This window comes from Cylas formicarius, unplaced genomic scaffold (assembly GCF_029955315.1).
Source record: "Cylas formicarius isolate icCylForm1 unplaced genomic scaffold, icCylForm1.1 PGA_scaffold_12__32_contigs__length_19106922, whole genome shotgun sequence".
NCBI lineage: Eukaryota > Metazoa > Arthropoda > Insecta > Coleoptera > Brentidae > Cylas > Cylas formicarius.
Window position 1 is genome coordinate 12,768,892 of NW_026844225.1, and position 27,048 is coordinate 12,795,939.

General features: G+C 34.3%; 4 protein-coding genes across 6 annotated transcripts; all 4 read left to right on the forward strand.

The window, feature by feature from the left end:
* The first annotated feature begins 410 nt into the window (after nucleotides 1-410).
* Nucleotides 411-6,553, forward strand: LOC132695729 (nuclear receptor subfamily 2 group C member 1-like). 2 transcript variants are annotated; one of them, XM_060660175.1, is made up of 5 exons: nucleotides 411-1,017; nucleotides 1,097-1,303; nucleotides 1,452-1,836; nucleotides 1,889-2,281; nucleotides 4,742-6,553. In XM_060660175.1, the coding sequence occupies exons 1-5, from the start codon at nucleotides 702-704 to the stop codon at nucleotides 4,935-4,937; spliced, it is 1,497 nt and encodes a 498-aa protein (XP_060516158.1). In that variant the 5' UTR covers nucleotides 411-701; the 3' UTR covers nucleotides 4,938-6,553. The 2 variants fall into 2 exon arrangements, with proteins under 2 accessions (XP_060516158.1, XP_060516159.1); XM_060660176.1 differs by having other exon boundaries at nucleotides 414-1,017; nucleotides 1,112-1,303.
* A 91-nt stretch (nucleotides 6,554-6,644) lies between these two features.
* LOC132708620 (V-type proton ATPase 21 kDa proteolipid subunit c''-like) lies at nucleotides 6,645-7,865 on the forward strand. The gene is made up of 6 exons (XM_060681056.1): nucleotides 6,645-6,796; nucleotides 6,879-6,927; nucleotides 6,982-7,065; nucleotides 7,122-7,269; nucleotides 7,325-7,576; nucleotides 7,638-7,865. Exons 1-6 carry the CDS (start codon nucleotides 6,736-6,738, stop codon nucleotides 7,662-7,664), a joined length of 621 nt encoding a protein of 206 aa, XP_060537039.1. The 5' UTR covers nucleotides 6,645-6,735; the 3' UTR covers nucleotides 7,665-7,865.
* Nucleotides 7,866-7,985: 120 nt separating this feature from the next.
* On the forward strand, nucleotides 7,986-9,153 carry LOC132708619 (V-type proton ATPase 21 kDa proteolipid subunit c''-like). Its single transcript, XM_060681055.1, has 6 exons — nucleotides 7,986-8,164; nucleotides 8,220-8,268; nucleotides 8,324-8,407; nucleotides 8,467-8,614; nucleotides 8,672-8,923; nucleotides 8,972-9,153. Exons 1-6 carry the CDS (start codon nucleotides 8,104-8,106, stop codon nucleotides 8,996-8,998), a joined length of 621 nt encoding a protein of 206 aa, XP_060537038.1. The 5' UTR covers nucleotides 7,986-8,103; the 3' UTR covers nucleotides 8,999-9,153.
* Nucleotides 9,154-9,676: 523 nt separating this feature from the next.
* Nucleotides 9,677-26,254, forward strand: LOC132708515 (neurofibromin). 2 transcript variants are annotated; one of them, XM_060680845.1, is made up of 23 exons: nucleotides 9,677-9,820; nucleotides 9,972-10,115; nucleotides 10,172-10,358; nucleotides 10,633-11,102; nucleotides 11,675-11,917; nucleotides 11,976-12,818; nucleotides 12,873-13,059; nucleotides 13,365-13,406; nucleotides 13,662-13,888; nucleotides 13,946-14,193; nucleotides 14,251-15,074; nucleotides 16,161-17,271; nucleotides 17,330-17,521; nucleotides 17,576-17,837; nucleotides 18,305-18,709; nucleotides 19,130-20,719; nucleotides 20,774-21,032; nucleotides 21,180-21,439; nucleotides 22,418-22,615; nucleotides 23,253-23,339; nucleotides 23,764-23,966; nucleotides 24,080-24,266; nucleotides 25,059-26,254. In XM_060680845.1, exons 1-23 carry the CDS (start codon nucleotides 9,761-9,763, stop codon nucleotides 25,338-25,340), a joined length of 8,511 nt encoding a protein of 2,836 aa, XP_060536828.1. In that variant the 5' UTR covers nucleotides 9,677-9,760; the 3' UTR covers nucleotides 25,341-26,254. The 2 variants fall into 2 exon arrangements, with proteins under 2 accessions (XP_060536828.1, XP_060536829.1); XM_060680846.1 differs by lacking the exon at nucleotides 22,418-22,615.
* The last annotated feature ends 794 nt before the right edge of the window (nucleotides 26,255-27,048 follow it).

Below are 27,048 nucleotides of genomic sequence, written 5' to 3' on the forward strand. Positions count from 1 at the left end.
ATTTGCTACTTATATGTCGTTTTACAAATTTTGCGTTCTACCGACGCCTCGTTGCAGAGCCGCCTTAGAGTTTTTTTTTTTGGCACTCGAATTTTTATTTGAAATTTTATATTAGCTTCGTTAAAAATATTGCAGCAGATTTTTTTACTTTATAACATTTTTGTACATGTTTTTATTTTCGTTAAAACTGTAACGCTTTTTTTAAAAAAAATCTTACAGCAAGGCATGGGCACAATTTAAAATTATAATTTGGATAGGATTTGGAATAAATTATTGATGTAGGCAACCAGAAATACAAATCCCTCAAATATGTTGAACCAAGTGAGATTACAACCTTTGTTTTTAAAAAACGTATAACCCATTTTACTTAGAATCATAAGCTTTTTTACTTGGTTTATATTTAACAGTTTCCGGATTCTTAAAGTAGTAAAACGCAAGCAGCGTTTAGATGGCAATAATGAAGACATTTTTAAAATTCCCGCATTTCTATAGGTCAAATGTAAAGCTTTTGTATCAGTTTTTATACAGAGGCGAGTGGCAGGTGTAAGGTCATGAACCTTGTTCAATCCAGCTAATTTCTTACTGAAAACTCAATGAAAAGTTCACTTTCTCCATTATTACATTAAAACTACAATTATTTTGTATATAAAAAAATGTGCTAGTTGTTTTAATGAAGTGCATACAAGAAGAAACGTTTTAATATGGATATGGAGCAAAATATGAAATCTGATATGCAAAACATAAAGTCTGAAATGTTGGGAGATAAAAACAGAACTAGTGGTCCTAATATGTGTTTGACGGTGGAGTTGTGTGTTGTTTGTGGTGATAGGGCATCAGGGAGACATTATGGGGCAATCTCATGTGAAGGGTGCAAAGGCTTCTTTAAAAGGTCAATTCGAAAGCAACTTGGATACCAATGCAGAGGAAATAAAAACTGTGAAGTTACCAAGCATCATAGAAACCGTTGTCAATATTGCAGACTACAAAAATGCCTGGCTTGTGGAATGCGAAGTGATTGTAAGTCAATTAATATGGGGTGCCTTACAGTTGGTTTGTGAGACACCCCATATTATAAATTTTAAATGGCCTGGTAAAGTTTCTTTCATTTTAGCTGTCCAACATGAAAGAAAGCCTATTATTGACAAAAAAGAGTACAGCAATAACGCTGGTAATAATTATAGTACAAATTCAGTTGCTGTTAATAAAATTTTTATAAGGAAAGATTTGAATTCTGACACTGGTCTAATCAGCAATCCCTTTAATCAATGTGATTTGGGATTACAATTTTTAAATAAACGTATTGGTAAGTTGATTTTAGGCCTTGGAGACATTTAACTTCTGTATTGTCAAGTTAAGTAAAAAAAACAATTTTGGCAACCTTTCCAACAATTTTTGGATTTGATTTTTGGAAGTGACCAAAAAGGCCTGAATAGTAAAAAAATATATTTTAGCCAGCGCGCCCGAGCATTCCTTTCACCTGTCACCCTCGCAGGCTAGTATGGATGATGATATTTCTATGGATAGCACAACAACAGGGACTGAATTATCAGATGCCTTATCAATAGCTAGGGATAAGCAAGTTATAAATAAAGCGTTAGATACTGTAGCTAGGGTGCAGTGTTTAAATGGCACAGATATATCTACATTAGCTCCAGAAGATAAATGTTATGAGTTTGATGGACCAATCCTTCAAGAACAACATATTCCCTTCAATTTACAAATACCTGGGCCTGTGCCACCTTATCTACACATTCATTACATCTGTGAAAGTGGATCCAGGTTATTGGTGTTGTCTATTCATTGGGCCAAAAATATACCAGCATTTCATTGTTTAAAGCAAGTATTTTATTAGTAATATTATTTATAATTATCAAAGTTATTGTTTTAGTTCTGAAACTCAAATAAGTATCCTCAAAGGTTGCTGGGCTGAATTATTTACCTTAGGACTGGCACAGTGCTCACACTCGTTGTCTCTATCCACAATATTGTCAGCATTAATTAGTCATCTGCATGCCTCGATCGCTCAAGACAAAATGTCTGCTAATAAAGTGAAGCAAGTAACTGAGCATATAGTTCGCCTACAAGAATTTGTGAATTCAATGAACCGCTTGCATGTGGATGAACAAGAATATGCCTATTTAAAAGCAATCAGTTTATTTTCTACAGATCAATTGGACCTGTTAGTGAGAAAACCAATTGAAAAATTACAAGAGAAATCATTTCAGGCGCTAAAGACTTATATAAATAGTAACACACCAGATGATGGAGATCGTTTTGCGAGGTAAATATGAGATGTTTTGGTTTTTGTGCGTATTATTAATATGAAGACCCAGGCTATATCCAACAAGTCATTCATGTATGGGAATCAAACTACTACTAAAATAAAAATTTCTAGTTTTTCAAATTTGAGGCCGCATTTGAGAGTTTATGAATTGTTGGGGATGTGTGTTTTAAAGTATCACTACATTAAAGGTTACAATTATTTTTACATCGTTTCTTTCAAAAAATTGATCAAATTGAATTTTTTGAAAATATACTCGCTTGGCAAGGAAACCTATATCTCGATTCCACTTGAAATTTGACACACATATAGAGTTTAGCTACGTAAACAAGCCTATTGAAACTGCCCGCGCGGGGGGGTGGGGGAGGTCTGGAAGTATTTTTCAAAATTTAAACACCGCAGGCTATCGAGAACAAAATCATTTATCCAAAACGCTATATAAGATCGAAAAAATTCTTGAACTAAACGACGCGCAAGATCTGGGAAAAGAACCTTTACTCTTGATGATTTTTTAAAAATGTACAGGGTGCATCGGTAATATGCAAAAAACTGAAAATTTTGGTCCCTTTATAATGATAATTGACCACAACTAGATGGCTGTGATTCTGTTGTCAGTTTCTTTCACATGGACAACTAAAACTTTTGTATTTATGGTTTTCACATATTGTACAGGGTGTTTGGTATATTCTGTGCGTTATTCAAAAACGTCATAGGTGACTCAAATATGTAGCCATCAACTGCAAATTTAGCAAGGAAGTAAAGAAGTAAAAATCCACATCTAAACAGTAGAAATTGAGCATAATCAAATATTACCAAATCTTTTTTAAAATATTTTGAAAATTTTTCTTTAAATATCTTGGCTTCCAGAAAAATATGATTTCCTTAAAAACTATTCAACCAAATTGGTTAAGGCTTTCGCGGCCCGTTGATAAGCTATTATCTTCATTCGGGTTTAAAGGCCGTCGTCGATTGGAATTACTTCCTAACGTTTCGCTAGCAATCTTTAAGCCTACAAAGAAGATCCAGCAGACCATCAGGTCAGCGAAGGACAAGAGGGGCTCACTTTCAGCTGCGGGAGTCTACCGCATTCCGTGTTCATGCGGAAAGGTCTACATCGGAACTACCAAGAGATCAATGGGAACGAGACTTAAGGAGCATAAAGCAAGCTGCAGGCTAGGACATACAGAGAAGTCTGCAGTGGCTGAACACGCACTGGGCAGCGGGGAACACAGGATAAACTTTGAGAGCTGTAAGTTACTAGCATCGGTCAACGGCTATCACAACAGACTAGTCAGGGAAGCCATTGAGATTCAAAAACACCCTCACAATTTCAACCGAAAGGAGGAGACCCTTAGACTCAACCAAATCTGGAACCCGATCTTTAGGAACGCCCGAGCAGTACCGATCGATATCCCGAGACCAACCGAAGCGGAACAAGCCCCGCCCTCCACCAATCGGCATAAATACAACCTGCGCAGGAGAAATCGTCAGTCTACGTCCAACATCGGAGATGGAAGGACCTCTGATGAAGCTCGCCACTCGTGCTAGCGAAACGTTAGGAAGTAATTCCAATCGACGACGGCCTTTAAACCCGAATGAAGATAATAGCTTAACTATTCAACCGATCAGCAAAATTTTAGAACCACGAAACCCGGGAGATCTGGGGCTTCGACTTTCATTTCAGGAATTGTTTCGATTATATATTTTTTTTCAATTATAGGCAAAAATATAAAAGACCGTGAAAATTGTACTTTTCGGGAATAAATTTTTAACCGTAAATCAAAATTCGTAAAAAATATGACTAATCGCTTCAAACATTGTTATAGGTCGCATCAAGAGTTACAATTTTTATATTTACGGTTTTCGTCTATCACATACCCTGCTCGAGATATTTGAAAAAATCCATATGAAAATCACTAGTCCCCGGGCTCAATCTAGACGCGATGACGTCATTGACTATTACGGCATACTGCATAGTTTCAGAAAAAAAATATTTTCTCGAAAACTATTTACTCTATTTGAAAAATTGTTGCACCAGGATTTTTTTTCTATTATGTAGAAGGTATGTCGATTATGCGCAACCATCAAAAAGTCCCTAAAAATTGCCTTTTTTGTAGGTAAATTATTAACCATAAATGAAAAACTATAAAACATGGCATAATTTGGTTTAAGTTTCTTTTTGAAATACCAAGCTGCTTCTCGCTACGAACTTGCCCGCCCAGCTACGATTTTTCGAAACCAATCTTGTGCGTAAGGGTAATTTGCCAACATAAGTTGGAAGCTGTAACATTACTAAAAGTTGGGGGTTAGTACCCCTGCACTTATAAAAGATATTTATTTTCATATATTCATTCGTATTCAACATAGGACCAAATGCCATTGCAATGACTTGTTGGGTCTCCTCCTCTGGGTATAATGTTTTTAGTATGGACTGTGTGTTTGATACTTGCTTTCCTTAAGGTTGTTACTTCGTCTCCCCCCATTGAAAGCTCTGGAGCCTGGCATTCTAGAGGAAATGTTTTTTGCGGGATTAATAGGTCAGGTACAAGTTGATAGTGTGATACCTTACATTTTACGAATGGGTAATTCGTTGGTGGGTTCGGGTTCTAACAGAACTGTCAAAGCGGAGAACTTAGACGAATTTATATGTAAATGATTTCAATTAGGTTGTTGGATTATATAATTTTCGCAGATTGTACTTATCAATTTTTGGATTTTTTTTGTACAGTGTGGTGAAATGGTGTGAAATTTTTAAAAATAATTCACGAAAGTATTGGAAATAAAACAGTAACTATTCTTTGGAATAGCATTGAAATTAAAAAGCTATGAATGTAAGCGGAGATACGATTTTCAAAGTTAATTTTTGATGAGAAATATTTTCTCGTTTGAGGTGAACTGCAAATTAAAAGAAAACAACTAAATTTTCTAGAGCAGTTCTAACAAAAATGTAAAAAATAAATAAAAATTTAATGGTTTATATTCCACAAAGCAATAGTCTTCTTTACTGTCTAGTATATAGTGCAATAACTTGTTTGTGCAATTTTTTATCGTTATTTAAAAAGTGAGCTAAAGGTACAAAAAGCACATAAAATTTGCTGATGTATGTGAGACTGTGAGAGTTCAATGTCTATTCCAAATTATCCAGGCGCGAAACCGAAATATATTTTTTTAAATTCGTAATTGTGGTCTTGATCATATTCCTTTCGCTAATAATATTTAATATACGCTATATTTTGTTATTTAATTTAACTTAAAGCACTAGAGATGATTATTAATTAAAACTTAATATATACAAATACGTTATAGCCCAACCGGATTTCGAGCCAAACTGATTTATCAAAAAAAAAAGGAAACAAAAAATAATCCAAACTGACCAAAACCATTTTCGTTTAGGGCATAGCTGTTCGGCTTAGGAAGAACTAGTTTTTGGTTGGTATTTGCCCTTTTCTGGATAGCTTGTAAACTAATTTGGCCTTGGACAAACTAAATTAAATATTGTGAAATAAACACTAATAAAACATTTAACTTTAATTTTAATTTGCTTAAGGAATTTTTGTTTTGTACACTTTTGATTTTCTTATATAATTTTTTACTTTTTGCAGGGACTTTTTTGATATCCTTATGCTCTTGATTTTTACGATTTTTGAAAATTTTGGTTGTGTTAAAAGAAAAATTCCAACTTAAAAAACATCCTGTATAATCCCGCCCTTGAATAAAAAGGGACAATAGTTACTAGAATGGCAGTGATCTTTGACTTTTTCAATTGAGATTGTTTCTTTAAATAACTACAATTTTTTTTATTAATGATCTTAATCTAAAGGCGCATCCAATGATAACCCATACAATTTACCAAAGAAAATATTTTTAAAACATAAAAATATATGGTATATATGGTAAATGTACCTCCAACTATATTTACACATTCTTACCAAAAGCTTCTGTGCTGTCTTCATATTCAAAGACATTGCTTTGTGTTACTTTGGTTTAAGTAAAGGACGAAAATTGTAATTAATATATAACTTAATACTTAGGTTTATGTAAATTTCTGTGTTGTGTATTGTAATTATTTATCTACTTAATTTAACCTACTTAACAGTGAATAGTATTTATTTTCGGTGCATCGCACTATTTTCAATATTGTGATTTTGTGATAAAATGAAAGAAGAGGTGTGTGCCTTCCTGTTAGTCTAGAGTGACAATATTTTTAAAGAAGTTACACAGATTTGGAAAAAAAATGTAGCTTTCTATTCTTGAAAGATAATAAATATTTTTTATGCCCGCAGTGTTTGCTCTCAGTCCCCCCCCCCCTTCCTTTTTACTGATAAGTTTCTCTTATCTATAATATCATATGCTCCTAGTATGTTGTCATCTATTGTAATGTACATACATACCTGTGGCGAATTTGAGTAACTTCAAATTTTTTTAAATTTCTCTGTCACTCAAAAATTGTTAAAATGAGGTACTCCTTACTGTACTCCGGAGGTTATTTAACAACTTTTGCCACCACAGTCCTTGGTAAGTGAACAAAATTTTTAAAAATAGGTGTGTGTAGGAAAACATGTGACCAAGTAACCAAAATTTTTTTCATCGTCTCTAGTTCTTTATTATGTTCTTACCGGAAAGGGTGAGCAGGTCAGCTTAGCATGGTAAGATCTTGCATCGCAATAAAAATAAAACTATCTATTTTGTAAAAATCATAGGTTTTTCTCAAATGTATCGCCCTATATGTGGGCAGCCACTGGGATAGGGTTGTCGGTAGCTGTATCTGTAGTAGGAGCAGCCATGTGAGTGAAAAAAAATTAAATAATGTAAAAAGGTACTTAAAGTTTAATTGTTTTAGGGGTATATACACAACAGGCGCTAGTATAGTAGGGGCTGGCGTCAAAGCGCCCCGAATTCGAACAAAAAATTTAATATCTATAATTTTTTGTGAAGCTGTGGCCATATACGGGTTAATTACAGCTATCGTATTAACAAATTTGTTTCAAGTAAGACAATGTGAACGTCAAAATACGTTCCACATATTGTAAAACCAATTTTCAGGAATACGATTCCGACTTGGCAGTTTTAGACACTGACTTATATGCGAAAAATTATATGGGTTCCCAAGTAATCTTTGGGGCAGGTTTGACTGTCGGTTTCGTAAATCTTTTTTGTGGGTTATGCGTCGGCATTGTTGGATCAGGAGCAGCCATTACAGACGCCGCAAATAAGACCTTATTTGTTAAAATATTAATTATTGAAATTTTTGGTAGTGCCATTGGACTCTTTGGATTAATTATCGGAGTGTTTTTGGTAAATAAAGAGTTAAGATCCAGAACCGTACAAATCAAATTTGCATTTTTCATATTTTTAGACATCCAAAGGAAGCATGGGGGCATAAATGTATGCATTATGATGCCCTACAAAGTACAGTGTAAATAAAGGTTGTAGCTAGCGGAGGGAGAAAACAATTTGTGTCTTTTAACAAAATTATTTTTCGAATAACCACCATATGGAAATTAACCATAGCAGACGATTGCTTTTTTGAAAATCGGTTTATTTAGTATTTTTTTCAAAATTTGAAATGTAGATTGTTGAATAGAAAACTGTTTTCTTAAGTCGTTTTCTGTTTTACCGAGGTACCCGGTTACCATGACCTCTATCCATCTTTCTTCGGTAAGTAGAGTCTGAATATGTCTGTGCTCTTCTTGCACTAAGAGAGAGGTAAATAAGCCAAGACATGCACCCACCCCAATTTCACGTGATTGTCACTTATAAATTTGGATTTGTGTCGATATAAACCAAAAATTACTTATAAGCTACTGTCGAGAAAACTTAAAATGCAAGGAGTTTTAGGATATACATTTTTAGGAACAGCTACTGCAGCTGCAACAGCGTTAAGTATGATTTTTTTTTTCATATGAATGTACATAACCTGTTGAGATTTGTTTTTTAGCTTTATATCATGTTTTTACTGGCAAAGGCGAAAGGGTGAGCATTGCTTGGTAAGTATAAAATATAATATATTTACTTATTAACACAGCATTTATTTGTCTGTAGGTTTCTGGAAAATACATCACCTCATATGTGGGCTACCACTGGAATAGGTCTTGCAGTGGCTTTATCTGTAGTTGGAGCAGCTGTGTAGGATTTTTTTTATGGCAACTTCACTTTCGTAATTAACTACTTAACTCTGATTTTAGAGGAATTCACACAACTGGTGTCAGTATACTGGGCGGAGGTGTTAAAGCCCCAAGAATTAAAACAAAGAATTTAATATCTGTTATCTTCTGTGAAGCTGTTGCTATTTATGGTCTCATTACCGCAATTGTTCTTTCAGGCTACTTGGAGGTACAATTGAGGTTCTTAGAGTCCTATTTTTGAAATAACTATATTGAATATTTTCAGGATTTCAATTACAAAATGGCACAAACTGATCTTAGCATCTTAGCTAAGAATTGGATGGCAGGATATCTAATGTTTGGCGCAGGTTTAGCAGTGGGGACAGTAAATTTGTTCTGCGGTATATGTGTTGGCATAGTGGGTTCTGGAGCAGCTTTAGCAGATGCCGCCAATTCCTCCCTGTTTGTCAAAATCCTCATAGTTGAAATTTTTGGGAGTGCTATTGGGTTGTTTGGATTGATTGTCGGAATATATACTGTAGGTGCATTAGAAAATGATTTATTTTTTTTTAATGTCTTTTTTTAGGTGTCTAAAGTTCAAATGGGAAACTGAAGCAGTTATTTTTTTAGTATTAATTTAGTATTAGCAATTTTGTTAACAGTTTTAGAAAACGAGTTTCAAAGACATGTATATATAAAGTTAAATCCACGATTTAATAGTAAGGTATCATATAATAATGTTGGAAAAATAGAATTAGTTGAAACATATTCATGGCGTTTTCATTTTTTATCGAACCCATAAGATAATTTCAAGGGAGTAATTGGTATTTACCAGACTCATTTTCGGCCATATCTGCTTTTTTGTTTTCTTATGCATCAGAGCTGATCGCAGCTATAATGTCACTAGAGTGACGTCATAGCTTTCAATGCTCAGGTCAAACAGTCGATTGGTATGTGACTGACGTTCCTTAAAATTCACTTATACATATTTAGTATCCAATTATTGAATTGAGCTTAAGCTAATGTTGATTTGCAAACGTTTTCTAGTTTTGCAAATATATGTTTCGTTCACCACAAAGAACATCAAAATATGTATTTACTTCCAAAAGCCTGTTTTAACACAAATTTTAAGAACCGTGAATTTGGTTTTTGCTTTTGCTTTCGGAAGTAACGACCCAACATACTTTTTATGATTTCTACATAAAATGTGTGTTGACAACACTGTAAATTTGGTAACTTTGATTTTACAATTTTGCCAAAAAGAAATTACTAATATGTCAGTTGTCAACTCATCAAATGTCATCGCGTTTTACTAACAATGTCAGCCCGGATGAAGCCTTAATAAAAATGTAAAGTAACGAGTGAATTTAATAAAATGGCAACGCAAAAGCCGACTCTATGGGCTGACCATTTAATAAATCGGTTTGGGGATCAGGTCAGTGATGCAATAAGATAAATCCTAACGAAATATTGCCAGACAATACTGCCCACTAACTAATCAATATTTGCGTGTTAGGAAATCATTTAATTTCCAGGGATTCTTGTTTTAGTTTTTTTTTAAATAAAATTTTCTATATAATTTTTAGTTGCCATACCGAATTGGTCCTCAAACAACACACGCAAGCATAAATCAAGAACAGAACAAGAATTGTATTATACAAATTTCCAAATTTCGTTTTTCTCTAGTCTTAGATGGTTTTGTGAAAGTTCTCAAAAAGGTCAATGAGACGGTAAGTCGACTTTTGGGTGTCTATTTTGTCCAATTTAACTTTTATTTGTGTTTCAGTATGACAAAAATCAAAAACATGGATCTGAGCAAGAAAAGAATTATTTTGATAGTTTATTTATAGTGTTAGAAACTCTAGAAAAATGTTTTAGTATTCAACCCAAAGACTCGATTACGTTGACAATGGAAGAAAGTCAAAATTTAAAAATTTTATTAAAAGAAATTTGCGGATATCTATTAGTTAAAGGTATGTTCTGTCCTCAATTTTTGCATGAATTTGTTGAACTGAAAAATCTAATGTTCATTTCATTCATGAGGTTGGGCACGAAGAAATAAATTTTAGAAAATAGGTCTGTGGTATTTATTTTCATTTCAAATGTTTTTACATTTTCCCTTGTTTTAAGGAACTACGTTTTTTCGCTGCTTGTTTGTTTTTTTTTATGTCTCATTCATATTGACAAATTTTATTTGAATATTGTGAACATTGAACCAAATATTTTCTAAGTAATTATTATTTTTAGATGTTTTTCCTGAAAATAATCCAAATACGCATGCAGTGAGATTACTAGCAAGTAAAGTACTTTTTGCTTTATCAGTAAATTTTTTTAACGTAGTATTTACGAGAATAACATCAAAATTACAAGAATGTGCTTCATCACCAGAAGAAATTACGGATTTAAGTGAAATTGAACTAATCCAGCACATTAATGTGGATGTAAATCGTCTTTCTAAACTTTTATGGGAAGGAGTGACCAAATTTAAGCAACTGAGGAAAAATGCCCAGCAGTTGTATGTAAACTCATTAGAGAAAGCTGTATGGAATTGGATTGAAACATATCCATATGAATTTGCTGAATATCAGAAAAATCCTGATGAAGAATTAATGAGAAATGCTGATCAGTTTTTTGATATCGTGGAATCTGTTACTGACAATAAAAAAATTAAACCAAATATGTGGTCCTTGCAAATGATGTTACTAATATTGGCGCCTGTAAGCATTTATCCAATTAATAATATATTTGATTCATTCTGCTTTTTATGAAGATTGTGATTGGTTATTCACTTAGATTTCATATTCTCCAGTTTATACCAGACTTCCTCATTTGTGGTAAAATTAGAAGTTTAATAATTAATAATACTTACTTTCAATAGGTGTGAAAATCAGTCAGAATCACAAAATTGTCTGATGTATTTTGGCTAATCCTGATGGACATTTTGTATTTGTTTTGTTAACAGCTTGTAGAACTGGGAATTATCTTTTTATGGTATCTAAAGTTGTTGAAAAAAAATTAATTTATCTAAATATGACAATTAAACCTCTGGTGATACCGAATGTTAAGAGTCAAAAGTTTAATTTGGTTAAAATTTTTCATAAATGTTTTTCTTGAGATAAAATTCTTATTCTCGTATCATTTTCCCCTGAAGAAGATAATTTTTTAGTGGTTTTTCAGTCACCCAGTATAAAATATTTTTTAACAATTTCTGCAAGTTGTTAAACAAAGAATAAATTTTGAGAACACCCTGTATATTTCATTGAATACAAAGACGAATGTTATATTGTAGAAAGTATTAGAGGAAATAGTAAATGCTGATACGGGAGCACCATGCTCTCCAAGACATGTAAGAAAAAAGGCTTATATCGACAATATTAAGAAATGTCTTGGACCACACAGTAACAGCAAACAATCAACTGAAGCAGCAGCGGTTGCTTGCGTAAAACTTTGCAAAGCATCGACATATATAAATATTTTAGATTCAAATAATAAAGCTTTTGTTCTTGTTCAGAACATCATTCACGATTTAAAGGTAATAATAATAAAAAAGATTTTAGTTTTTTTTTTAACTGTTTCCAGTTTATTTTTAGAATTTTTTATTCAACCCTAACAAGCCCTACTCGAGAGGCCAAACTGTTTTATATCAAGACATGGATATAATGATTGATTGTTTTGTATCAGTATTTCGCATAAAGCCGCATGACAATGAAGCCCTTAAAGTTTGCCTAACTGTAACTTCACCACCAACATACCATTTTGTATTAATTAGATCGCTGTATAAAATAGTTACTCAACCAAAATTATTGTGGTGGCCTACAATAGACTTGGTTTACTCCAAATCGTCTGAGCTTAGAACCATGTTCTCTGACATATTGAATAAAGTTTCACAAGGCTATAGTCAACATACTCCTCTAAGAATGATCTCAAAAACACTTAAAGGTACTAAAGATACGCAAATGAAATATAGAGATAGATCTGAAGAGGTTCCGGGCTACAGGAATTTACTGCTCTACATGGTTCGGTTGATTCACGCCGACCCAATGTTGCTCTTAAACCATCACGGCAAGGCAGGTCACGAGATTCAGAGTTGTACACTAGACTTGATTAATGGCCTTGTGTCATTGGTTCATCTCCAAAATATGCCAGAAGTAGCACAGGAAGCTATGGATGCATTGCTTGTTCTTCATCATCCAGAAAAAATTGAGATGTGGAATCCAGAGGCGCCAATAAATACTTTTTGGGATGTAGGTTCTCAGGTTCTTAATCAGATTTCAACCAAATTAATTCAACACCAATATGCTAACTATACCGATATTCTTAAATGGTTGAGAGAAATTCTTATATGTAGAAATGCATTTCTAACAAAACACAAGGAATATGCTACTTTGGGCAGCTCAATATCCACATCACAACAAGCTCATGTTAAGCTAGAGGTATCTTTGCAGCAGTTTTTGTTGTAGATATTTATTACTTTAATCTAATTACAGGTCGTGTATTACATGTATCTTTGGAGTATAGATATTGATGCAGTTTTGGTGGCAATGAGCTGTTTTGCCCTATTATGTCAAGAAGCAGAAATTCTTTGCTTATCGGAGGAAATTACCGTAACCACATTAGTACCAAATTATCATGTTTATTTAGAACTTGCCCAAGCGTCAACAATTTTGACCTCCGGTAAGGCTCCTATTAAAAGAAAAATATTAAAATGTTATAGCTGTCACCAAAAGAACTTTTTTTTTCTTGCGTGGATAATATACAGGGTGGCTCAACGGAAAATAAGTAGACTTTTTAAATAATAATCTGCAATTATGTTTTATCTGCGTCTAAAAACTGAAATCCAGATAAAATTATTTGGAAAAAGGGAAATAATTTCAAAAAAATACAACATTGCTTTTACATTCTCAAAAATTGTAGTAAATTAAACGTATGAATGAAAATAATAATTATTTAGTTCAACATTTATCAATTTTTTGTTCTAGCTGCTGGAGATTCCAAAATATGTTTTCCAGATTACGTGGCTGGTAAGTCGTCCTTAATTTACACAGGTACACAGTAGTTTTTATATGCAGACAGCAGTAATATAAAAACCGTTTTAATACTGATCTAACAATTTCTTAACAGATTGATGCTCATTAATATGCTTAATTTTTTGCTAATAACCATGTCTGGAAAATGTCACTTGGAAGTTAAGGGAAATCGTAAAAAATCGGGGATTTTTAAGTTTTTAATTGCCAAAAAGACTGTAAAGGAGATGATTCACAATGATTTTGCTTTAGGTCGCTATGCCTTGCAAAAGAAAATAATGGCGTTGTTGAGAAAAATAGAACATTGTATTAATGGTGTTTATCCAGCGTGGGAAGAAACATTTCGAATCTGGACTAGTTCATACAAGAGTATATCAGCCTATCCAAAAACTAGATTAGAAGATGGACAAATGGAACCGTTTCATCGGTCCGCTGGGAAAAGAAGAGCGTCGCATCAAAATTCGGAACATGAACTGGAGGTGCTTGAATTTTGTTTGGTCCAGGAAAACATGACATGACTTTATTTCATCTTTTAGAAGGAACAAATCAATGAATGGGCCAATATGACTGGCTTTTTGTGTGCTCTGGGGGGAGTGTGTTTACACGCAAAATCCTATTCTTCTGGTCATTACTCCTCACTCAGTAATACCTCAGGCTATTCTAGTATGTCTACGCTTACTTTAAGTTCAATAAGTACTTTGTGTGAACTTTCAACCAGTAGAAGGTCTAATACTATGCAAGCCTTACAGAGTCGACAAAGCGAGCAAGAAGCGAACGTAACACAGTAAGTGACGACTATATTTTTTCCGTAAATAGAATTTTATTGTGTAATATTTGTTAGATTTGTTGAATTACTGCTAAGGTTATTGGTGTGCAATAATGAGAAATTCGGTCCCCAAATACAAAAACATGTTAAGGAATTAATTGGACATGAAATGTCACCAGCTTTGTATCCTATTATTTTTGAACAAATAAAAATAATAATCGATAAATTCTTTGACCAAACCGGACAAGTGATGGTTACGGAAATAAATACTCAATTTATTGAACATATTATCGTGATTTTAAAGAACATTTTAGATTATTCTAAAAACGAGCAACCGTCTGAACATTTAGGCGTCACCAGCATAGAAGGGATGATGCTCCAAATTGTACGTTATGTTAGACATTTGGATATGTCCACCCATGCTATGCAAATTAAAACAAAACTGTGTCAGTTAGTAGAAGTCATGATGCACCGGCGTGACGATCTAGCATTTAGACAAGAAATGAAATTTAGAAATAAACTGGTGGAGTATCTAACCGACTGGGTTATGGGCACATCCCACCAAATTTCACCGCCATCTGGTGGTGATCTCACTCTTATGACTAGAGATTTAGATCAGGCATGTATGGAAGCTGTGGCCGCTCTTCTCAGGGGATTGCCTCTGCAGCCAGAAGAATCGGACAGAGGCGATTTAATGGAAGCGAAAAGTCAACTTTTCCTTAAATATTTCACTCTATTTATGAATCTCTTAAACGACTGCGCAGACGCTTCAGAATTAGGCGACGAACCGAGAGAAAGACTGCATTCCGAAAATTTATCTAATTTAAGAAGCGCTACAATTCAAGCGATGTCAAATTTATTGTCAGCCAATATCGACAGCGGACTTATGCATTCAATTGGTGAGTTTAATGTTTTCCAATGAGTGTTGTTGTTTCCGTCATTTTTTTTTTGCACCAATCTAACATAAAATAGCTTTAAATAATGCTATTCTCAAAATATTTAAGTATTTAGCTGCACACACAAATAAGAAACCTGTAACTCGAAGAATCCTAAACTAGTATAATGACAAGTGACATTTGTTTATATCCCCATATATTTGCCCGGTTTGAGATTGCGAGTTGATTAATCTATATTGACAAAATATGCAAACAATTTTGGTCCCATAACCTATTTTTTGCGCTTATATACGTAGCTTGTATAAGATAAACAACAACATCAACAACCCTTGGTTAATTGTGTTATAATCTGGTGTTGTACCTTACGGCAAATATTTTTTCTGTCTAATAACAATGAATTGCGCACCGAGAAGAATGAACAGTAAAATTAACCCATTTCAACTATAGTTACGCATCACTAAGAGAATACGGAGGATCAAACTTCGAATGTTGACATTTGGTGAAGAAGAGCTTTGAAAAAAATCGAGAATAATAATTTTCTGTTTGACGAATCTGTTTCTCGATGCGATATTTGGACAAAAAACGTGTGCGATGATTGGCTGCTTTGTTGATTAATGAAATAATATGAATATGCTTATTTTTCATTGGTTTAGTTTTTTTTGTATTTACGACAATTGTGGGAAGGAATTGGCTATAACTTTTTTTTTTTGAAATGTGATGATTCGTCAGTGGGTTTATGGGTAATGTTGGTGCATGATACTCATGTCTATGACCTTGTTATTTCCCACAGCGGAAACTTGTTTCTCATTGGTTTTTTGCGTTAATTTTTTTGAAGTTTGTTAATACATTTTTGGTTTCGATTCTTATAGATTCTCATTCTTATTCAAAAATTAAATTTGAATATTGCGTAGGAATATTTATTCAAATTAAAAAAAAAATGGTTTGATTTAATCGGACGAATCTATAGTAGAATGTAGTAGGATTTTTTGTACAGGTTTTTTTTTCTGACCCGCTGTATGAATATTCACTAATTCTTGATTAGTTTGCTTGGGAAATGGTGTTGTACTTGAAAAAAAATTTCTTTGGCAGACTTGGGGTATAATAAAGATCTTCAAACGAGGGCCGCGTTTATGGAAGTGCTAACGAAAATACTGCAGCAAGGTACCGAATTCGATACGCTCGCTGAAACAGTACTTGCAGATAGATTTGAGCAGTTGGTTCAGCTAGTTACGATGATCAGTGATAAAGGAGAACTGCCAATTGCTGTTGCTTTAGCCAATGTAGTTACCACTTCTCAAATGGACGAATTGGCTAGAGTATTTGTAACACTTTTTGATGCGAAACATCTTCTGTCGCCATTGCTTTGGAACATGTTTTATCGGGAAGTGGAAATATCTGACTGCATGCAAACGTTATTTCGCGGAAATTCTTTGGGTAGCAAAATAATGGCGTTTTGCTTTAAAATATATGGTGCTAGTTATCTCCAGACTTTGTTGGAGCCTTTGATTCAGCCACTATTAGACAATCCGCATCAAAGTTTTGAAGTCGATCCAGCTAGGTTAGACACAAACGAAGATATTGAAGAAAATAGACAAAATTTAATCGCGTTAACCCAAAAAGTATTCGATGCTATAGTTTCGTCTGCTGACAGGTTCCCTCCACAATTAAGATCGATGTGTCACTGTCTTTATCAAGTTTTAAGCAAGCGATTTCCTCAATTTCCGCAAAATAATATCGGAGCGGTGGGAACCGTAATATTTTTAAGATTTATTAATCCTGCTATTGTGTCGCCACACGAGATGGGTATAGTTAGTGACCAAGTGCCTACAAATATACGAAGGGGATTGATGTTAATGTCGAAAATCCTTCAAAATATCGCCAATCACGTAGAGTTCAGTAAGGAACAGCACATGGTACCTTTCAACGATTTTTTAAAGTCACACTTTGAAACCGGTAGAAGGTTTTTCATAACTATAGCATCGGATTGTGAGACTGTAGATCAGACTTCGCATTCGATGTCATTTATATCTGATGCAAACGTACTGGCTTTGCATAGACTTTTATGGAACCACCAGGAAAAGATTGGAGATTATTTGTCGAGTAGTCGTGATCATCGATCTGTTGGTAGGAGGCCTTTTGATAAAATGGCCACACTGTTAGCATATCTGGGACCTCCAGAGCACAAACCGTTCGATTCTCAGTAAGTTTCATGGTTAAATTTGCGTTTGGCTGCGATGCTGATTTTCCATTTCTTCTAGTTTATTATTCACCTCAAATCCACGATGGAGGTCTTTGGATATGTCTTCAACGAATTTTGAAGATTTAATGAGTAGACATAATATGGACGAAAAAGAGGAATTTAAGTCCATAAAGTCTCTAAATATTTTTTACCAAGCGGGAACTAGTAAAGCGGGCTTTCCTGTATTTTATTACATTGCAAGGCGTTGGAAGTAATAGTCTACAGGTTGTAACAAGTTTTCGAACACTCAATGATATTGTTTTAGGATCGGTGAAACAAATGGAGATTTATTAATTTACCACGTCATATTGACGTTGAAACCGTTTTGTCATTCTCCGTTCGAACTCGTAGTCGATTTTACTCACACTTGTTCGGATAATAGGTTTAGGGCTGAATATTTGCAGAGGTGGTTTTACGTTTTACCAGAAGTAGCTTATGAAAATATTCATGCTGCCTATATTTACAATTGTAACAGCTGGGTGCGGGAATATACAAAATACCACGATCGCATGTTGGCAAGTCTAAAGGTAAAATACATGTTAAGATCTCCCAAAAAATAAGTGGAAATTTAATACCGTGGCTCCGCAAACAGGGACGGAATATATTTCTTTTTCTAAGTAATTCTTGTTTCTATCACTGACTAAATCATATTTAATTCGATATTTTTTTAATGGACACAGGCACAGGGCCTGATGGATTTTTTCTTTTCTACCAGTTCTTTCAATTGACATCGATTAGTAATTTTATCTTCGCATTTCAAAAACTAATTTTCCCTAATAGAACCTAATAGAACCTATTTCTAAATCTTTCGCAAAAATTCTTATTACAAAAATATCGGTAATGCTTTCCAGTGACACTTGGATAGTAGCTAGTTTTAATACTTTATGTAAATTGCGACAAGATTTTATACTAAAAATTCTAAAGATTCCACTTATTTATTGGCGAATTTTAAGCTTTGCCACCACGTGATTAATTTGTATCTCTTCTATTGCAGGGAAATCGTAAGTTAATATTTTTGGAGACGCCTATCAGGTTAAACGATTTTATCGATCCTGATCAGCAAAAACTGCCGGGTGCAACGCTAAGCCTAGACGAAGACCTTAAAGTATTTAACAACGCCTTAAAATTATCGCACAAAGATACGAAAGTAGCAATAAAAGTAGGCCCCACTGCTATTCAGATTACCTCGTCAGAAAGAACTAAAGTTCTTTCGCATTCGGTACTACTAAATGATGTTTACTATGCGTCTGAAATTGAAGAAGTCTGTTTGGTCGATGATAATCAGTTTACTCTCACCATAGCTAATGAAAGTGGACCTTTAAGTTTTATTCATAATGATTGTGATAGTATTGTACAGGCTATTATTCACATCAGAAACAGATGGGAGTTAAGCCAGCCTGTAAGTATATGTTGTTCTCTTTTAGTAGTTGCTTTTGTATTTTATCGAGCTACTTCGGGTAGAATGCAGAGTCTCATCTGTTTAAATATTTATCTCTACGCTCATTGTTCTGATAAGTCTGTGTAGAATTATTAATTTTGATTTACGTACACTGAGCACAAATATTAAGTAATACACAAGCTAGTTAAATTATAAAGGCCGAATTAAGCGGAAGTGCACCAAGTATGACGTATGGCCGCTTTTACCTGTATGAGAATTCGACGACAGCAAAAAGACCTTACTTGTGCTTCTAAAATTTCCGAACGGAAACTTATTTTCTATGGTCCAAATAAAGCAGTCATGAAACAAGAAATTTTGATAACAAGACCGATATTACTAGTCGAAAGTTTTGTTTGCGGCAGCATTTCTTTTCCATTTTAGGATTCAGTAACGGTACATCAAAAAATAAGACCCAAAGATGTTCCGGGAACCCTTCTGAATATGGCGTTGTTGAATTTGGGCTCTCACGATCCTAATTTGCGAACAGCAGCTTATAATCAACTTTGCGCTTTAACTGCAACATTCGATTTGAAAATAGAAGGTCAACTCTTAGAAACTCAAGGATTATGTATTCCCTCCAATAATACAATTTTTATAAAATCCATATCGGAAAAATTAGCAACGAATGAACCTCATTTAACATTAGAATTTTTAGAAGAGTGCATTCAAGGATTTAGAGTGTCTAGTATAGAATTAAAGCATTTGTGTTTAGAGTATATGACCCCGTGGCTTCCAAACTTGGTGAAATTTTGCAAACCAGCGGACGACATTAAAAGATATCAAAAGGTTTCGGGAATATTAGAAAAACTTATTTTACTGACGATAAAAGAAGTGGAAATGTATCCATCGATTCAAGCAAAAATATGGGGATCAATCGGACAAGTTCCCGAATTAATCGACATAGTTCTTGATAATTTCATTTCCACTTCGGTTAACGAGGGCATTGGTTCTCCTATGGTAGAAATAATGGCTGACACTGCCGTCGCGCTGGCTTCTGCTAACGTACAACTAGTTGCGAAGAAAGTCATTGGACGATTATGCAGGGTGATGGATCAAACATGCCAAGCTCCGACTCCAATGCTAGAACAACATATTATGTGGGAAGACATAGCTATTCTAGCACGCTATCTTCTTATGTTATCATTTAACAATTGTTTAGATGTGGTGCGACATTTGCCATACCTTTTTCATACCGTAACATTCCTAGTTTGCTCTGGATCTTTGAGCATGAGAGCTTCGACCCATGGCTTGGTCATGAATATTATACATTCTTTATGCACTTGCACAAAACCCAGATTCTCCGAAGAAACACAAAGACTGCTTCGTTTGTCTTTGGATGAATTTTCACTTCCAAAATTCTATCTGTTGTTCGGTATCAGTAAAGTAAAAAATGCCGCGGTAACGGCATTTAGATCAGGCTACCGTCAAGCTAACGATCCCAGATGGTTTCTTCAAGAACGAGGCACCCCTACAACTGTGACCACCACACCAGTGGGCTGCAGTCATGAAAGGGAGAGATTGTCTTTAACTTCCTTGGAAGTAATCACAGACGCTTTGTTGGAAATTATGGAAGCTTGCATGAGAGATATACCAAATTGCGACTGGCTTAATAACTGGACATCCCTTTCCAAGAGTTTTGCTTATTGTTATAATCCAGCTTTGCAACCTCGTGCTTTGATAGTGTTTGGATGCATTAGTAAATCGGTAACGGACTATGAAGTAAAACAACTACTTCAAATTCTGGTGAAGGCGCTAGAGAGTTTTGAGGATATTACTTTGATAGAAGCGGTTATTATGTGTTTAACGAGATTGCAGCCGGTATTAAGACCAGAATCGCCCATTCACAAAGCGTTATTTTGGGTAGCAGTGTCAGTTTTGCAATTGAACGAATCGTCCCTTTACGCAGCAGGTTTAGCGTTGTTGGAGCAGAACTTACATACTCTCGATTCTCAGGGAATTTTTGATGAAACAGTAAGAGTCTTGTTTGAGTTTGAAAAAATATTATAGCATTGTTATGTGTTTTAGCCACTAGAACAAGTAATGATGCAAACTAGGGATCCCCTAGAGCTATATTTTAAGCAAATGGACCACGCGGTTGGTTTAAGTTTTAGGGCGAACTTTCATTTTGCTCTCGTTGGACATTTGCTCAAGGGATATCGTCATCCCACCGCAACCACTGTTTCTAGAACAGTTAGGATTTTAACTATGCTTTTGTCTATTGTTTCTAAACCAGCAAAAAGGGACAAGTTTGAAGTTACACCCGATAGTGTTGCCTATTTGACAGGTTTGTGTGAATGTGTTTATTTTATCTTTGGTAATCGGAATAAGTACAGCTCTCCGATGCTTTACAGAGCAGAAAATTAACTTTGTTTAATTCATTGAGATATCAATTTGTAGCTGTAGATAACAAGTAATGTTTTTGTTTTTTTAGCCTTACTAGGATACTCCGAAGAAGTTCGTAGTAGATGTCATATTAAACACTTCCTGCCAAGGTACATGACTGACTCGCTATCTCAAGAGAATTTTCTAGTTGAACCTAATCAGGGGAATTCCAACCAGCAGCAAGTAGCGACATCTGCCAACAATATTTTTACAAGCAATTCAGCGCGAAGGCAGAAATCTTGCGATTTACTGGATCAATCAGTTCTCGCACAAGCGCGACAAAACAAACCATCAAGTTCGCAACACCAGGTGTGTATTCTGCCATTTTATTTCATTCCATTGGTAGTTAGTTTATTTGTTTTTAATCGAATATACTTTATATTGAACTGTAATATTGTGTGTTGATTTGTTACTTCTTTTAATATTATGTGTAGTTGTAGATTATTGTTCAAAACTGACACGCATTTATCCATTAACATGTTTTGATCCCATCACCGCTTCTTTGAGCATTTTTCAGTTGGTACTGGTACTTAAAACACCTGTTTATCTTCCATTTTGGAGATAATAGGAGTCCTGAAATATCAACATCGCGTATGCTCTAATATGTTTGTGTTTTACATAGTTTCCAGTTCGTTATTTCTTGACCTCTCTCAACTAGTCACCAAATCTGTATAAAAAAAATTATTACGTTATACTGGGTGGCCAAATAAGAATGGACACCACCCACATTGGAGTATAATTTTTTACAAAACAATTTATGAAAGCCCTATTTAGGACCTCGAAACATTTACTTTTTTAGCACACCCTTTAATAAAATGCCACAAAGGTGTAAAAAAAATTCTTTAGGCATTACTTTTAAATAGGTACAGGGGTTTCCGGTATAATATTGCACCCTGCTTACAGCCTCAAGATAGAAGGAAAATGTAAATTCCAAAGTTCCATATTTTTTTGTGGACCTTAAACATTTTGTTAGAAGACCCTGTATATTATTTTCAATATGTTCTAACATTTCATTCATTTGTTTCAAAAGTATATATATGCGGATTATAAAAAATAAAAAATAAGTTATAAAAATTTGACTATTTGACTAAATATTTGTGGTATTCATAAGAAAACAACACTCGTATGATTTTTTTTTTCATTTTAAATTTTTTATTTTTGACGTTATCTAGGGTGATGTTTCGGTTAAAATTACTATTGAGAGAAAGTGTACTTCTTATTTGGCCGCTCGATACATAAAAGAATAAATAACTTAATAGATAATAATAAAGTGACGTAACTAACTAGGTTGAGAGATCGAATTCACCAGGTAATAAAGGCTGGCGAAGTTTAGATTTGACCCAGAGTCCGGGACTTCAGGCGAACTGCGTCCTGACCCGGACTTTGTTTCGCACCCAGAGGTCTAGTTCGGTACCCGTACAGCAGAATTCCTCAACAAATGTTTCAATTAATACAGAAAGTCCACCACCCGTGGCACCTACAAAAGTAAGCTGTATGCCTGCGACACACGACAGATAGTATACACGCTAATTTTTCTCTAGTTATATATCTCGTACTATCAAATTTTTTATTATATTGGGTGTACTTAAAAATGCAACATCACTTCTTTAATCGGATTTTTTCCCATTTTTTGGACTGTCCGACGTTAAAAAATCCCCCATTTTCGGATTATCGAAGTTGCGCTGTAACCGAGTTGATTTTTAAGACATTCAGTACAAGCTTACTTTTTAATATAGTTGGCTAACTCTATTTTTACAAACCAAAGTGTATTTAGCACCATCGGAAACGGGAAAGAAAGTTTTTCGTCGCGCCTTTTATAGAGTGTTATACCTACAATACACTTTGTTTTTTTTTCCTTTCATCTATCTTTTTTCGGTGAATTACCGTTTGTTGCTTCTTTAACCTTTTAATACAAGTACCAAATTACAAAGTACTTGCTTACAGCACGATTTTTCTACTCTGCCATATAACTAAATCATATTATTGATTATTACAAATAATTATTGCGTTAACAGCAAAACGGCAGATTTAAAATGCGTACTGTAATAATTGCACAATGCATAATTAATTATGGCTGCTTATCTTGCTGTTTGTGTAACTTTTCGGGCCTTCATCTATACAGTCTGCACGAGCTCTCTTCAAAACTCAACGTTCATTTTCTGTGCCAACCACTAAAGAGCAAAAATCAATCGATGATGATGCATCCAAGGTATGACCACTTGTTTCTATCACATCTATGTTAGACGAATGTAGTTTTAATACTATATTTATTTTGGCTGTGCTAAATAAGTGATACGTACATTCCTTAAGTTATTTCTTCCCAACACAAATTTCAATCAATAATGAAAGTAAACATATTTTGTGTCATTTATTTGGAACATCCTTTATAAAGCACAATACGGGACAAATTCCGCGTACATTGTTGCACATTAAAAAAAATGTTTCGAAATATTTTATTCATTCCGTTAAACACTGCTATTTTCTTTTTTAAAAAATAGAACGTGGTTTGCATGCCTTTAATGTAGTTTTTTTTTTCGGCATTTGCATGCTGGAGATTTACTTAATACAAAGTAGATTAATATTAATCTATTTTGTAATTGGCCGATAACAAATTTCATGGGAACAATTTTTAGAATCGAAGTGCGAGAGTGTCTGTGAGTAACGAGAACAATGTGCTTCTTGATCCGGAAGTACTTACGGATTTCTCTATCCAAGCGTTGGTCTTAACCACATTGGCCACTCTCGTTAAATACAGCACAGGAGAGGTCGAGACAAGGACGATGTATAAATTTTTAGCTGAGGGCGCAACAGTATTCCCAAGAGTATTCCCAGTTATGTACGTTGATATGTCATTATTTTCCTCTTACTAACAAGATCCATATTTAAATCGTCATTCTATTCAACAGTGGAGCGACCGTGTAATCGGTCTAATTTATATTTTTGCCCTAGCTATAACTTGTTGGATCAAAATTTAAAGAATATCTTAACGAGCCACCACGACCTCGAAACCCTAAGTGCAGTACGAACCATCATTCAAACGATGATAACTTGCGAAGATACTAGTCAGCAGCAAGTTCACTACTTGCAGAGTTGTGGTTTTGCCGGGCTGTGGCGTTTTGCTGGGGCTTTTCTAAGGGTAAGACCGAATGTTTGTTATTAACATGTTGCATCTTTTGGTCCAAAATTGATCACACTGTATGGAGGGTTAGTTTAATTATCAAGCCCAGGATCTTTCTTGGCATTCTTTCCCTTCAGAGTTTTTATTTTTCAGTATTTGCATGCGTTTGATTTTTATATTTTATTGAAGCTTGAGAATGAGAATGAGAATATTCAGATTTTATTGGCAAATTTAGTACACCTCTTAAAAGAAATAAATTTCAATAACTTCAGACTATTACTTTTATTACAACAAAAGAGAGGCAGATAAGGGGCTACACGCTAGTTGAAACCGCATTTCAATATATCTTTCCTAACTTATAATATCCGTAAAAAAAATGAAAACAAAATAATGTCGCCTTTGGGAATGTTCTCACTCTAGCCACCATTATTAAATACTAATTTGAGTTCTTATAGCAAAATTAATATTTACTGGTAAAACGCCAACATTATATTTAAAACAATAATAATTAATGCTCAGTCCTATATGATTGAATAATCACAGATAAAATACTAATCCAGGATAGAAACAGAAAAAAAAAGAAGAAAATTTAAGCCCTGGTGACGATTCTAAAAACTTGGAAATTATTTACAGCATTTTTTCTTGACGGATTAAGTTTTTTCATCCCAAGCTTTTTCAAAAATTACTTTTCGGGATAGGGCACCCGGTACATAGCTACATATATCAAGTGGGGAAGTAAATACGAAAATGGTTAGCTACATTATAGACGAAACTTTGGCGCGTATTCTATACGCGTGCACATTCTTTTAGGCCGAAAATTCTAGAATACTGGGAAACATGGGCGAGCACAGTGAGCTATTTAGAAGTTGCCTGGAGGCAATGGTAGAGAGTTGTTTGCCCAACGAGGAAACGGAGACTGGCGAAATTGGCGAACCAGCGCAATTTTCCTCATTATTAAGCGTAAACTCGAATATGAGTTGTTCTAATCCCAGTTTACCCCAGTCTCCCACTACCGAAGGGGGGAGTTTAGATCGTGACGACGGTGGCGGAAGTGGGTCGTCCTTAGACAAAATTGTGTCCAGCAGATTGTGAATGGCTAGATGTAATTCATCTAACGAGGTAAAATTGTTAGAAAAAATTTTGCCATTTTGCTGTAAATTGTGTTCATTTATTTTTGTGAATTAATACGAAGACTGCGAATGTTTCTTTTATTCTTAGACCTAAGTTAGTATGCTTTGTGGATGGCAAGTCGTTTTCTAACAATTTGTTATTATATTCTAAACTAAAGGATATGTGAAACCAAAAATGTACAAATTTATTACTATCATTAAATTTCATAATTTTTGCAAACCGTTTAATTTGTACGACAGTATTTTTTATTCAGTCATATTTTTCATCCAGTATAGGTGATCGAGTGCGTTATGATTTCATTTCGATTGAGATACGGTCAGGCCTTCAAAATTTAGCGCATTTTCGGAAAACTTGCGGCGCTGAATATATTTGAAATGATTCCAGCACAAGCCTTATTCATTGTTACGGGTGTAGGTCATATATTAGCTGTTGATTCAATACATTTTTCACCTTCTAAGTACTTCACCCCCCACCGCATTTATTTTTTCGGTTTTTCAAACCATTTTAGATTGCCAGTCAAAAGTATTCAGCGCCGAATAAGGACCTGTTGTTGTCAAATTCTTAGAAGTTAGAATTATTTAAAATTATATTGGTAGATAGAAAAAGTGCAAGATCTTATGGGATGCCCTTGTTTTTTACAAGTGTGTGTTGTTGGAAAGTTAAGTTACTCTGAGTGTTTTAGACATTCTTAAAATGAAGCATGTAACTCATAAGACTTTTAACTCAGGATAATTTCCCGTGTGTCTTGGTTCCATTTTAATGTTTTCCCTTTTTTTTTGTACATTCATCAATATCCCCAAATTTCATTTTTTTACTTTTGCTCCGAATGTTGTTCCGGTATTTCGAAAAATTAAAATTTATTTTCATTTTTTTTTTAATAAACAAATGATTCCAAACGTTATTATATCAATCTTGTACGTTGTTGGTTGAAATTTGGGTATATCTGATGTTGTGGTCTACTTTCTATTCTATTTTCACAATTAATGAAATAACTACTTATTGCAAATTATAGTAATATTATTAATGCTAAAGCCATTTCACATATCCCATTTTCCCATTTAACTATATTAATGTAAAAATATAATACTAGTACCAGGATATTGGCCATAGTTGTTTAGATGTTATTTATAGGTGTCTCCTGTATCTACGTATTACTCGTGTTCCTATCAATTTTAATGTGCTATTTTTCATTTTCGTTAAAAGCTTTTGCGATAAAATTCGCTTTCGATGTTCTGGGATCCCGTTAATGAATAAGGCGTAGTTTTTACATTATCAATACAAATTTTAACCCCTTGCGTTCGTGTTCTTTTGATTTTCGCCGAACCTTCAAGTACTAGGCAATCTGAGCTAGATCATTATAAATTTTTGAACCAAACCTAACGTACAAAATCGAGATTGTATTTTGGAATTGCTTCCCATCGTTTCCGGAATGGGGCATCAGAGATCGAAGTCCTCTAAGGTGCTAGTGCAATGTTAGGAAGCAGTTCTAAACTACAACGGTCATTTAGGTTTTCTCAAAGTTTAGTTATATCTTTTGTCACCTAAAATACGTTAAGGGTTACGATATGTGGTCCAGGTTCGGCATCTCCTTTAACTGTGCTCTAAATCTTATAAGTTAAGATATACATCTCATATTCTAATTCGATCAACATCACTGCCAGTTCGTGTG